This window comes from Bubalus bubalis, chromosome 21 (assembly GCF_019923935.1).
Source record: "Bubalus bubalis isolate 160015118507 breed Murrah chromosome 21, NDDB_SH_1, whole genome shotgun sequence".
Lineage (NCBI taxonomy): Eukaryota > Metazoa > Chordata > Mammalia > Artiodactyla > Bovidae > Bubalus > Bubalus bubalis.
In genome coordinates this window covers 60475657-60488914 of record NC_059177.1, presented here as the reverse complement: position 1 = coordinate 60488914, position 13258 = coordinate 60475657, and the positions used below count along the sequence as shown (strand labels likewise).

The 13258-nt window shown below is 65.3% G+C and overlaps 1 protein-coding gene across 2 annotated transcripts; it reads right to left on the bottom strand.

The window, feature by feature from the left end:
• Positions 1-342: 342 nt before the first annotated feature.
• KLF15 (Kruppel like factor 15) lies at positions 343-12731 on the bottom strand. 2 transcript variants are annotated; one of them, XM_025273052.3, is made up of 3 exons: positions 12573-12731; positions 7848-8909; positions 343-1371 (listed from the first exon to the last, which is right to left on the bottom strand). In XM_025273052.3, the coding sequence occupies exons 2-3, from the start codon at positions 8894-8896 to the stop codon at positions 1209-1211; spliced, it is 1212 nt and encodes a 403-aa protein (XP_025128837.3). In that variant the 5' UTR covers positions 8897-8909; positions 12573-12731; the 3' UTR covers positions 343-1208. The 2 variants fall into 2 exon arrangements, with proteins under 2 accessions (XP_025128837.3, XP_006078872.4); XM_006078810.4 differs by lacking the exon at positions 12573-12731 and adding an exon at positions 9861-11832.
• Between the last annotated feature and the right edge of the window lie 527 nt (positions 12732-13258).

The following is a 13258-nucleotide window of genomic DNA, read 5'->3' as shown; positions in this document are numbered from 1 at the left end:
GTGCCAAGCAAGGGTCTCAGACAGGAACTCAGCGGAGTGGTGGCCCTGTGGGCCGGGCCCGCCTGTGGTCTCTTCTCACAAATGAAGCTGGAATCGGGCAGCTGTGGGTCTGTGGAGCAGACAGCCCTCAAGACACAGAAGGAGCAGATACCCAGCCTCAGGCGTGGAGGTGGGGGTGCAGGGACCCTGCGCTGGTGGACCAGGGGCCGGACATCCACGGAGCCCCTGTGTCGCTCCAGGTGCAAACCAGGGTCCCCCCCACGTGGCAAACCAGATTCAGCCCCCAGAATCACTCCATCTCCTGGCAGGGCCAAGGAAAACAGCATGCCAATGCCAGACTTATCAAGTTCTTTTTTCTTTTTATTGGCAAATATATTTTTATGAAGAACCAAAGAAAATATACATAATTGTAACATATGTACACCAGCTTTATAGATTTTATTTCAAATTTACACAATGTTGATATGTTATTAAAAGATTTTATGTCGATGCACCTATGTACACTTTATTTACATACATTCATAGGATGTGAAATAAACCTCTCAAAACAAGCTAGTTCATTTGATATTAATTTCTAGACAAAATAAGGAATGCACTTCTAGATCAGGGCTTGGGAGGCTCTACTAGCTCTCTACATCAGCCCTCTCTTCCTGACGGTGAAGGATTTGTCTGCAAGCAGGACGAGGGGCTGGGCCACGCGGCACCGTCACCCTGGGGCAGACCTGCGTCTGTCCATCTGTCCTGCACGTTTAACTCAAGCACATGCACTACCGCCTTCCCGAGAGGGGTTTCTTCACCCAGCGGCCAGGTCCCGCCCCTGCACCGCCCTGCGCGCGTACTCTGGTGGTCAGGCCGTGGATGGAGCCCCGCCCACGCCACAGTGCAGCCTGGACTTCTGGCCTACTTCCTTCTTCCCCGCACGCTCCCTCCGGGAACTGACATTTCAACACTGCGCACTTCTTCCCCGGCAATCGAGTGCTGGCCCCTGCCCAGGCCCAGGCGGGGAGCCCGGCGCGGGGCACACAGGTTGCCTCCGGCCGGCGCTGGGCGCCGGGTCCCCGGGGAGGTGGCGGTGCTGAGTCCGCACCCCAGGGCTCCAGGTGGCCCAGATGGGCGTCACGTCCCTCCAACGGGGGCTGATACCTTATTGCTACACAGTGCCTGGCGGAGGCGGCCGCTCGGGGGGCGCGGGTGGGGGCGGGGGCGGGTCAGGGCCGCGGCAGCCGGCTGCTGCGCGGGAAGCGGTGCACCTTGACGTGCTTGGACAGGTGGTCGCTGCGGGCGAACTTCTTCTCGCACACGGGGCACTGATAGGGCTTCACGCCCGAGTGTGAACGCCGGTGTCGCGACAGCTCGTCCGAGCGCGAGAACCTGCGGGACAGGGCGGTCAGCGGCCTCGCCCCCACCGCCCGGCTGAGCCCGTGGGGTCCGCGGGGAGGGCGCCGAGCCCACCCTGCCCCTCCCCCGCCGCCCCTCCAGGGAGGTGAGAGGGGCTGGTCCCCGTGCAGTGGCCTGAGGGCAGCTGGTAACCCCACAGGCCGCCCCAACTGCAGCTGTGCCTCAAGCCCCTCAGACCAGAGCGTGGGGCTCCTGGGAGCATCCTCCACGCAGTTCCCCAACCGGGGGCGCAGGCCGGGGCGGAGGCCCTGACCAGCCTGCAGGGGAAGGGCCTTTGTCACAGCAGAGGAGGGGTCCTCAGACTTGACCCCACAACTCCTGGACCCTGCCTGCCTTCCCAGCAGCTGAGAGGTCCCAGGACGACACCACGCCCTGCAAGGTGCTCAGAAGCCTCCACGGTGGCCCAGCTGCCTCCCTGTCGCAGCCCCAGCAGCTGCTGCGAAGGAGCAGCGGCCACGGACCCTGGCAGACCTCAGGGACTCCAGCCTCTCCCCACTCCTGAGCTTGGTCCTGGCAGCGAGACCCCACCCTGTGCATACACACGGTTGTGCTTTGCGCTCTGCCTACACGAACTGCCCTGGGACACGTGCCCAAACCGTCCCCTCTGTCCGGAAGGCTCTTCCCACGCATCCCTTAGCCCTCAGCGTAAATGTCACCTCCTCAGGAAAGCCCTCCAGGATTGCATCCCACCCACAGCTGGGGCCGAGAAGCACTAGGCGTTTCTCTTTCCTGTCTCTGCCACTGCAGCAACTTTAGTTTCCAAGCTTTTGATGAACGTCAGTCTGAGCCACTAGACCGTCAGCTCCATGAGGAAAGGCATGTGCCCCGCGGCCAGCCCAGCACCTGGTGCCTAGGGTGCTTGGTCTATGCGTCAGTGAGAGAGCAGACACAGCAGCACCTCGGGAGGACGGAGAGCTGTCAGAGAGCCAGCCCTCGCCAGCCCCGGGGCGTACAAGCACCCAGGGCACATGCACACACACAAGCATGCCACACTAAAGCCTCTGCCTGCAACTGCAGGGGGCCTGGGCTCCATCCCTGGGTCGGGAAGATCCCCTGAAGGAGGGTATAGCAACCCACTCCAGTATTCCTGCCTGGAGAATCCCCATGGACAGAGGAGCCTGGCAGGCTACAGGCCACGGGTCACAAAGAGTCGGATACGACTGAGCATGGGGCACACACATGCACGTGTGCACACGCTCACCCACGTGAACACACACACACAGGAGCATCAGGCCCAGCACCCCTGTTCCTGGACCCACGCACGAGAGGAAGGGGGGTGGTGCCTGCAGCAGCCGTCCCCACCCCGCCAAGGAGGAGTTAGAGGCTCGGCCGGGCCTGACCCTCCGGGTGGAAGCCCGGGACCCACACCTGTACGGGGAAGACTGAGTGGGGGCCTCAGCCCAGAGGCGTGGAGGACAAGCACCACCTCCCTCACTCTCCTGGTGCCCAGAGCGCGTCCAGGCTCTTGTGCTTGGAAGCTGGTGTTCACTTCAAGCCCGGGTGCCTGCGCGCAGGGCACAGTGCCGTCAGCACCTTTGGCAATAAGACCCTGGCCCATCTGCCATGAGAGGAAACCGAGGCACAGAGATGTGAGGCCCTGACCCAGGGTCAGCGGCCACAGAGCGGCCAAGGCCAGAGCAAAAGGGGCCAGACCCAGGTCTTCCCGTCCTGGTGACCACAGGCAGCCTGGCCTCCCCCAGAGTGGACAGGGTGCCCCGTACCCTGCAGCTCAAGCGGTTGGAAGGAGCACCAAGGTTCCAACCGTCAGGGGTCAGCCCGGGACCACCCACCCCAGCGGGAGTCAGGGCCCCCAGGACAGCGGTGAGGAGGCTCCGCGACGGCCCCGAGCCCCCGCCTCCCCCAGCACAAAGCACGGGGTCAGCCTCACCCTCCCACTCAGGGAGCCAAGACCAGCTCCACTGGAGATGCCACCCCGGGGAGGGTGCGACGACAGGGGCCGTGGGGAGGCCGGATGGCTCGGTGCGAGCCCGTGTAGCCCCGAGCAAATGCGGGCCCATCCTGGTCCTCAGGGTCCTCTCTCTTCCAGTGGAGCCTTGGGGTTCTTGTTGACTTTCCAAGGCTCATCTCAGAGGCCACAGTGGACACACAAGGCAAGCGGCCTCTGGTCGGGGGATGCCTAGGAGGGGCGCGTAGCAGGGACAGCGGCTCCGAGAGCAGCCCCGGCCCCCGCACGCCCCCTCCCCTCTCAGGGTCCTGTGACCTGAGCTCCCAGATGACCCCAGCCCACCTTCTCCCAAACCACAGCCACACGGGATGGGGCGGGCGGCTACTTCTCAGCCTCTGCGGGCAGCAGACCCTGCTCCTCCTGCCTGACCACCTGGCAAGTCACCAAGCTCTCAGAGATGCTCCCCAGGCACAGGGAAGGGCAGACCAGGTGCCAGGACTGAGGGTGCAGAGCGGGTGCGGGGCCCACGGGCGCGAGCTGGGCCCTGATTAGTGTCAACCACGATCCCCATGGCTGGGCTGCAGGGAAGCACAGGTCCAGGGGGCCCTCCGTCAGCCAGAAAGCCGTCGCTGTGAGCACCCAGGCCGAGGGCAGCGGTGGGGACATGGCGCCAGAAACAGCGTGGGGCTGCAACCGCAGGCAGGGCTCGGGGCCTTGTCGCAGCCCCCGGCCCCATCCCGGCCTCCCCGTCCACCGTGGAGACCCAGGCCCCACCACGCGGGGAGCCGGCACTGCCCCAGGAGCAGAGGCAGGAGGGCACTCTCCTCGGATGGGACAGGACGTCCCTCTGCAGAGAACAGGGGAGGCCGGTGTTCAAGAGGGAAGCGGTAACTTCTAGGCAGAGGCCAACAGCACATCCTACGCGTGGCCTCAAGCAGGCCCATCCGGCCCCAGCCCCGTCCGGGCCTCCGGAGCCGCGTCCCTACGCGGAAGAGCAGGGACTCCAGGGTCCACGATCAGACACCGAAGGAAGTGGCGGGAGGTCGCCCAGGCCAGAGATGACCCTGGGGGACAGCGCTCCTGGCCCTCAGTGAGCAGGACACAGGACAGGCGCCAGAGAGAGACAGGCAGCTGCTCTTCACCAGGACCACCAGGAAGGAGAGGGTCTGGGACGCAGAGCGCCCACTGGGAGGGCAGGCGTGGCGCAGGGGGTGGCCCACCCCCTCTGGAGGTGTGGAGGGGCTGCTGCAGGGCGGGCCAGGCCTACAGCCTGCCGGGTGGGGTGGGGTGGGGTGGGGTAGGGTGGGCAGGGAGCCTGGGCCAAGCCCCTGCCTCAGCCACCTCCCAGCTGGGTGATGGTGAGAACTGCCTGCCTGCTCCGGCCACGTTTCCTTTCTCTAAAGTGGGGCGGCAGAGGGTGAGATGTTGGATAGCATTATCAACTCGACGGACATGAGTCTGAGTAAGCTCCAGGAGTTGGTGATGGACAGGGGAGCCTGGCGTGCTGCAGTCCATGGGGGCGCAAAGAGTCAGACACAACTGAGTGACTGAACAACGAAAGTGGGACGAGAGGCTGACGCCTGCTCACGGGCTCAGGATGACGCGGGGCGCCCACCCAGCACCCCGGAGCTGTGTCTCACTGTCTCACTCCTCAGCCCTTTCCTCCCGGCCCAGAGCTGATGCCTGGAGGCTGATGACCTCGGGGAAGAGACAGGACTCCTGGCACACGAGAGCGCTGCCCAGTGAGAGGTGGTGGCCAGCCCAGCCCTGGGGCTGCACGTGGAAGAGACATGCTGGCCTCACCACGGCGGGGTGTGCTCTGTCCCCGTGGAGGATGACTGCGTCTTTCTGGGCCTCGGTTTCCCCCTACCTAAAACGAGATGGTGCCAACAAACCACAGGGGTGCTGGGAGGCCTCAAAGAGACCAGGATGTGGGAAGGAAAGAGCCAGAGTCATGGCAAGACCAGCGACAGCCACCGCCGGAGGAGAGTGCTGGAGACACAGGCCACTGGGGGCCGTGCCAGCCCGCGCTGCCCGAGGGACCATGGCGGGCAGACCGTATGAGCCTGCGGTCCAAAATGAGTTGTCTGGATAGGAATCTAAGCGTATCTGGGGGTGCGGAAGTCCTGAGGGGTGGAAAGGTAATGAGGCCCCCGTGGAAGGAAGCACGGAAGCCAAGGTGGGGATTTGCAGAGGGGAGCCCAGCTCTAAGACCCTCGGGACAGTGCCTGGCACTCAGAAAGTGCCTGGTGAGCTGGCCACTGTCACCTTCCCCCATGTCCTGTCCTGATGGAGCTACCCCAAAGTCAGTCCACCCTCCCACCCACATGCTGGAAGGATGCCCCTCTGCCACTCGGCTGCCAGCTATGACCACGTGGACAGGACAGTTCACTCACGGGCCCGTAAGCAGCAGTTCATGATCCCTGAAGACTAACCAGCGAGACACAGCCCCCGCAAGGGGCAGGCGCCCTCAGCTCCCCGCCTGGCAGGGCCTCTGCCTCACGTGAGCCACACGTGACCCACGAGGGCCAGACCCAGGAGAAGCCTCCCGCCTGGCTGATGGCAGACACGGCTCCCAAGGGCTCTGTAGAGACCTCACGGTGCCAGGCTCCCACTGTCCCTCCCCCACTCAGGGGTCCTGGGCAAGACCACGCAAGGGCTCAGGCACTGCCCACCGTGAATTCCACTCTGGGTTACACACCTCCCCCCACGGGGAACTCACGACCTGCCCCCCGATGCCCTGGGCCGAGGGTCCTGTCTGCCCTCCAGGATAGCCCGGAACTCAGGTCCTTTTCTCCCGGGGGAGCGGCCGAGTGGGCAGCCTTGACCACGACTACACCCTTCCTCCCAGCCTCAGTTCTGGGGGGGTGGACAGTGCCCAGGACTGTGAGGCTGCCCATGGCTCCACCCCCACCAGGAAGACAGCACTGCCCCGGGGGTCTCCAGGTGCCACCTGCAGCGTGGGTGCCGCCCAGTGGAAGCGGGGTGACCCCCCCAGGTCCCTCACACTCTGACCTCATCCAAGAATGGCACATGACCCGGACGATCCCTGAACACACAGCCCTGGGGGACAGAGGCCGCAAGCAAGCCTTCCACCCAACAGATGAGGAAACTGAGGCTTGGCCAGGGGACCACGGGAGGGCACTGGCCATGGGGCAGAGCTGGACCGGGGTCCACGCCCTGCCACCAGCCGCCCCACCCCCGGGGTCAGGATCTCCCCTGCTGCGGCTGGACCGCAGCAGGGCCCCAGGTCTGCCCACTGACCCTGGTTTTCCCGCCGGCTGGCAGGCCTGCCCTGAAGCGCACCGGCTGACTCTGCCCGATGCTGTGGGCAGTGCAGGGCTGGAGCTGGGCTCCCGGAGCCCTCAGGGCTGTGGGTGTCAAGGCAAAGTCCCTTCTCTGGCCAGCTCACCACTTCACAACCCAGGACGCTGGGCACAGGGCTCCCATCCGTCCAGCCTCAGCCCGCCGCGACGCTGAGGCCAGCACCTCCAGCCTGGGGCCGGCTCTCCCCTGCTCTCAGGAGCAATGCCGTCAGGAAGCACCGGGTGTCGTGTGCACCCATACACACGCATGGGGCACAAATATGCAGTGTGCACAATCACGTGTGGCCACACGTGCCCCTTGTGAGGCTCCGGTCTGCACAAAGCCAAGCATGCCTCCCACCCCCTCACACGGAAGCCACACTAGGCAGGACCGAGTGTGCAAGAGCACACGTGCCTCCCGGGCTGGCCAGCTTCCTGCAGGGGGTGTCCTGAGCATGTCATCCCTGACCTGTGCCAGAGCCTCAGGAAAAAGTTCCCTCCCAAGAGGGCGAGCCCGCCCGGGGGGACTGGGGGTGGCCCATGGGGGTCCTACCCGCTCTGCCTGCCCAGGGGCTGGGTGACCCTGGGCAAGCCCCCACCCCCGCTTTGAGAGCTGGGTCCCCCACCGTGCACCGAGTAGACAGCCTGGAAGCAGTCTCCCGCTTCTGGCTTGGCACCCGAGCCTGGAGCCCCCCCGGTGGCCTTTCTGGAGTCCCCAGCACAGCGCCAGGTCCCCCAGGATGGCTGTCAACTGGCTGGGCCTTCAGGCTGTAGAGGCAGCTGCTTCTGGCCCCTGGCCTCAACCCCATCAGCAAAGGGCCGTGTGCCCGCCGGTTACAAAGCTGCTCCAGCCTCCGTGCGCTCAGCGATGAAGGGAGGCGAGAGGTGGTACTTACCCTTGGGGTGCCGTGGGGTTGCGCGGCACGCACATACACGGCACGGGAACGCCGCGGGGATGTACGGTGTGCAGCCACCCTCTGCGGCTCTCAGCAGCCCAGGCGCCATCAGGGGAGCCCTTAGCATGGCCCAGCCCCTCCCCGGCACAGCCGCAGCCTCACCTGGTCACCATGAAACTGGACTCCAGCACTAGGAGGCACAAGGGGACCTCTGGGCCTGCCCACCCCCTCCCTGCCCTAAGCAGCCTTATCCAAGGGCAGAGGACGCAGTCTTGGCCACACACCCCGGGAGCAGAGGCGCGCAGGCCCTGCGCAATGCCTGGCCGCCGCTGCCATACTGACCTCCAGCCGCAGCCTGGCCAGGTGCAGGCGAAGGGCTTCTCACCCGTGTGCCGGCGCAGGTGGGCCTTCAGGTGGCTGCTCTTGGTGTACATCTTGCTGCAGCCAGGGAAAGTGCACCTGTGCATTTTGATGAGTTCAGCCGCCGGGTTCTTGGGGAACTTCTGGCCCACGAGGAGGCCCGCGGAGCCAGGCCCCAGGGGTCCCGACCCAAGGGGCTTGGCGGCAATGGGCACAGGGGCAATGCGCACGAACTTGGACGGCAAGCTGAGGCTGGACGAGGGCAGCACCTGGGGCACAAGCGTGAAGGTCTGGCCCTGAATACTGACCAGCAGCTGCGCCACCCTGACAGCCTCCGGGGGCTGCCCCGGGGAGGCGGGCTCGGCGCCCGACTCCTGCTTCACCGGCACCGGCTGGATCTGCAGCAGCAGGGGGGCTGGGGGGTCGGGGGCAGGGCCCCCAGCTGGGCCCTGGCTGCCAGCCGCACCAGCCCCCGGCGGAGGGGTGCAGCGCTCTCTGCCGCCGGCCCCGGGGTGGAGGTGGCCTCTGTGCGGCCCGGCGGAGAGCTGGCCACAGGTGTCCAAGTCCTTGCCACTGCCCTCTGGGGCCTGCTTCACCGCTGGCTCCATGTTCTCCTCCAGAAACTCTTCGATCTCCTCCAGGGTGGGCTGGAAGGGCCGAGGGACATCATCGGGGTTGCCCACGGGGAACTCGGGGAAGCTGAAATGCTCCCCCTTCACGGGGGCCGGTGTTTTCCGCCAGGTCCCCCAGGCCATGGGGCTGCCATGAGCCGCAACGCCGCTGCCCAGGGTGGCCTGGGACAGCAGGAAGTCCAGGATACTGTCCTGGCCCTCAGCCCCCCGGCTGCCTCCATAGCAGGAACACAGGGTTTGCGAGTCGGGGCTGGCACAGGAGCACAGGCTGCAGGCGTCACTGTCGTCCTCGGAGAGGGGCGAGGGTAGCATGTGGTACGCCCGCCCATCACCCAGAAAACAGACGGGGCGTTTCAGCGACGAGAAGGTCTCGTCCACTGGGAGCAAGTGGTCCACCATGCTGGCCTGGCGGCTGCAGAGAAAACCAAAAAGGCCCCGTCAGGAAAGCAGCGCAGTCAACCCGCTCCTTGGAGGCGCCTGGCCCCACACCGTGGCCAGCCACAGCCTCCCGCCACCCCAGGCCTGGATCCTGCCTCCATCCATCCGATGGCGGAACGCTGCAAGCTTGTTTTCCGAAATTGCACCACCTGTTTGTAAAAGTGCTCTCCAAGCCCATTGCACAACCCGGCTCTTGCGGCTTCACACAGATTTTTCAGAACAATTCTGAGAAGGAACACGCATGTCTGAGTGTAAGTGCATGTGAGGGAGAGGGTGCGTGTGTGAGGAGGCGCTCTGCACCCCGAACAGCCAGGCGGGATCCAGCTGAGCAGAGTCGCCATCATTTCTGGACAACTGACCTTGGTCCCGTTCCTGCAGAATTGCTGGCGGGGGTTGGCGGGGGAGGAGGATGGCCACATGCCCTCTGACCCCCTGTTGCTGCAGCTTGGGTAGGTTTGCCAGATTGAGCAAATAAAAATAAAGGCCACCCAGTTCAACTTGAAACTGAGTTTTAAAAAAATGAACAACTTTTAACAGAAGTATGTCCAAACATTGGATACAGCAGGCTTATACTAAAAAATTGTTTCATCTGAGAACTCAAATATAAATGAGGAGTTTGTATTTCAACCAGACAAGTCTACTCTGAGGCATAAACTAAAGACTCCCTCTCAAGGGCTGTCTGACCACCTGAAAGGGGGCAGCCCACCCACAACCCGGTCCTCGGGCCCACCCCACCTCGGCTGCCTCTGCAGTGAATTAGGGGCGGGCCTCCACCAAGCACCCTCCACTGGCCTGGGCACCATCGCCCTGCGATGACAACTCAGGGAGCACACACCCCAGTCCCGGGGCCCAGCTACTCCTGCCTTTGACTCACAGCTGCCGGGTAGACGATGAGACCCCGGCCAGCACCCTGTGGAGCACTCACCCAGCTCACGCCGCCTCCCTACCAGACCAGGGCCCTGTGGTGCAGGCTGGGCGGTCGCCTCTGGTTGTGTTCCCAGCCCCTGGTGAGGCTTCTGGTGCCCAGGAGGGGCTCAGGGCACATCAGCAGAGAGGACAGGGGCAGGCTGAAGGCCATGCGGGTCGGTGTCCAAGGAGAGTCAACAGTGGCTGTGACAGGCCCACCTCTGCAGACCTTTGTCCCCACCCAGTGACCACGGCGGGTGTTTACTGAGTTGAGGAAGGGGAACGATCTGCAGCTAAAGCAGACAGTCTTGGCCGCCGGGCACCACGTCCGCTCCCACTACAACCATCTCTGTCTCAAGCACTCGGCCCGGGCCCGGCACTGCCCGACGGTCAGCACTGCCCGACGGTCAGCAGGCCCAGCCAGTGGTCAGGACCTCCCAGGGCCAGGCCATCCTCAGCCGTGACCTGGGGCCAGTCCTTGCTCCCCCAAACCCCAGTGTCCCCACCTGTTCCATGTGTAATGACCTGGCCAGGAAGCCTCACAGAGCCCCAGGAAAATAAGGTGCAAGTTTGCATCCAGGGCAGGGTTTGCAGGAGAAGTTTGGCTTTTTAGGTAAGGATTTAAAGCTGGGAGTTTTAAAATACACACTATTCACTGAATCAGGTGCTGAGAAGGCATGAAAATGCCAGATAATGTGAAGAACAAAGCCCACACTCAGCCTGAGACCCCAACCTCCACCCCGTCGCCCACACTGAGCTCCAAGTCTCTGCAGCTTGTCAGCTGTGTGACCTCGGGCAGGCAGTACAACCTGTGCCATGCGTTGGGTGGGCATCCTGACAACTGTGCCTAGTTCCTGGGTTTTTGTAAGACCAATGAGCTTACACAAGCTGAGCACTCGCTAAAGGGGCAGACAGGCAGCACCAGCCATCAGGGTGAGCCTCAAGGGTGAGGTTGTGCTCTTTCTCCCCTCTGCCGCCATGCTGAAAAACCCGGGAACTCCGGTCTTCCTAGAACCAGGCAGGAACCAGGCAGAAAAGGCAGACTGGGCCTTGTCCCTGCCCTTGAAACTCTCCCCAGAAATGTGATCACTACCTGACTATTCCATGATATTGAGGAATTACAGTCAATATTTTTAAATGGGATGATGTATTGTGGTTGGTACATACTTTTCAAAGGAGGCCTTACATTTTAGAGACATAAACTCAGATATCTACAGATTAAATGATATAAAAACAAATAAGAGGGGAATCAGTACAGGGGAGTACAGGGAAGCAGTACGGGGGAGGCAGGAACTTAAGAGAGTCCCAAAGGAAGGGACCCAGTCTCCTCCCAGAAGGCTGTCTGCCCCAGACCACGGCTCCACCTGCCCCACTCACAGGCTGTGCCCTAGCTCACCAGCCTCACCGCCCCAGGCCAGGGCCCCAGCACTTCCCTCTCCACAGACCCCTCTTCCCCGCCCTCTAGGAGGGAGCCCCGATTTAGATCCCTCAGCTCCGAAGTCACTGGCTGTGAAGCCTCCCTACCTGCCCACCACCCGCTGCTATACCACCCTGCATCCTAGTCTTCCTAACAGTTGCGACTGCAGTTATGTATTTATGCTCTTCGTTCTCGGTGTCCCCACCAGAATATAAGCCATTTGGACTGTCTACCCCCGACTCTGAAACAGGACCCTGGCCGAACTTTGCTGATGAGTGCAAAGGCCCGGAGGTGGGGCCCGCAGCAGACCGCATGGGTCCTCGGGCAGGGCTCCTCGGCGGGGAGGACGCAGACACTGAGAGCCCACGGGGCCCGCGGGGCGCCCGGACCGGCCCTGAAACACAGCAGCACGTGGCCCGGCCAGCGACGCAGGCCGCGAGGAGGGGGGGACGCCCTGTCCCGGGCAGCGTCCCCGGCCGCGGCCGGACTCCGCCCCTCCCCGCCCGGCCGGCCGGGCCTGCTGTTTATCCTCCCGGGGACACGGCGGCCGCAGGAACAACATGTAATTGATAACAAGCCGAGAGCCGGCCAAGGGCCTTCCATTGGGTCAGCGTGCAGACCACGGCGGGGGGGCCGCCCTTCAAAATAAGAGTCCCGGGGCCGCGGCCTCGCACCTGTGGGGCGGCGGGGCTCCCCGCGCTCCGCCGGGTCCCTGGAGGCGGCGGAGTGGCTGCAGGGCCTCAGGCACCCGGGGACCCGTCACTCCCGGGGCCTGGGCCGGCAAACAGCAGGGGTGGAGGGAAGGCCCAAAGGGACCCGCAGAGGAGCGGGCGGGGGCGCCGGCGGGGGCGCGAGCTCCTGCCGCGTGACTGCGCGTGCGGGGAGCGCTGAGGGCCGGGCGGGGGCCCCGCGACGCCCTGGCGCGCGTGGGGCCTCGCGTGGGAAGGGGCGGGGGGAACCGGGCTCCGCCTCCCCCGGGCCGGCCGCGGTGACCGGCAGTAACCCCTCCGCCCGCAGGCCCCGCCGCGCCCGCCATATGGGTGGCCGGCCCGCGAGGGGCGCGCGGACGCGTGGGGCCAGGCGCCGAGGCCGGCGCGGGGACTGGGCCGATGCCGGTGGGCACGGGAGATCGCCGTCCCGCCTGCCCGCCCCCGGCCCCGGCCCCGCGCCGAGGGCCCCGCTCCGCCGACATCTCCCCTGACGCTCTCGCGGAGCCGGGACAGCCGTGCGGGCGCCCGGCCCGAAGCGCAGAGGGCCCCCCGCGCCCCCTCCGGGCCCGGTCCAGGCGCGCCCGTCCTCGCCGCGCGCTCCCACCTGAACTCGGCACGGCCGGCCGGCGGCCAGGCCCGACGATCCCGGGCCCACGCAGGCTGCGCTGGGGGCGGCGGCCGCGCGTCCCGCACTCACTCGCTTCGCCCGGCCCGCGTCGCTGCGGCCGAGCCCCCGCCGCCGCCGCCGCTTCTCGGCGCTCACTCCCCGGGCTCACGTGACGCGCCGGGCGCCGCGAAGGCTCGCAGGAGGCTCGGCTTCGGGCGCGCGCCCCATTGGCCCGCGCCGCGCGTCACGCGCCCCTGCCCCGCCCCCTGCCCCGCCCCCAGACACGCCCCTTCCCGGCCCGGCCCCGCCCAGTAGCCCCTCCCAGGTCCAGGCCCCGCCCCTGCCCCGCCCCTCCAGTCGCAGTGGCCTGGCCGCGGCTCGCTCAGGAGGTTTTAGCCCAGGTGAGAACGAACGCAGGCCTGGCCTGTGGCTCCGAGGAGGGTCCACGCGGGCTGGGCGCCTCCGGACAGCCTCGGCCCGACCCTCCCTACCTCGCTCCCGTCTGCAGCCCCGGGCAGCCAACAGGCAAAGTTGGGACTTGTCCGGGACGTTGCTGGAGAAATGCGGGCGAGCGTCCGGTGAGTCAACAGCCCACTTGGGACAGCGCGCTCGCTCGAGTCCGCGGCAGCCCCCGGGGGACAGGAGGCGCGGGACGCTGAGTGACCAGCCCTGGAGACACGTGC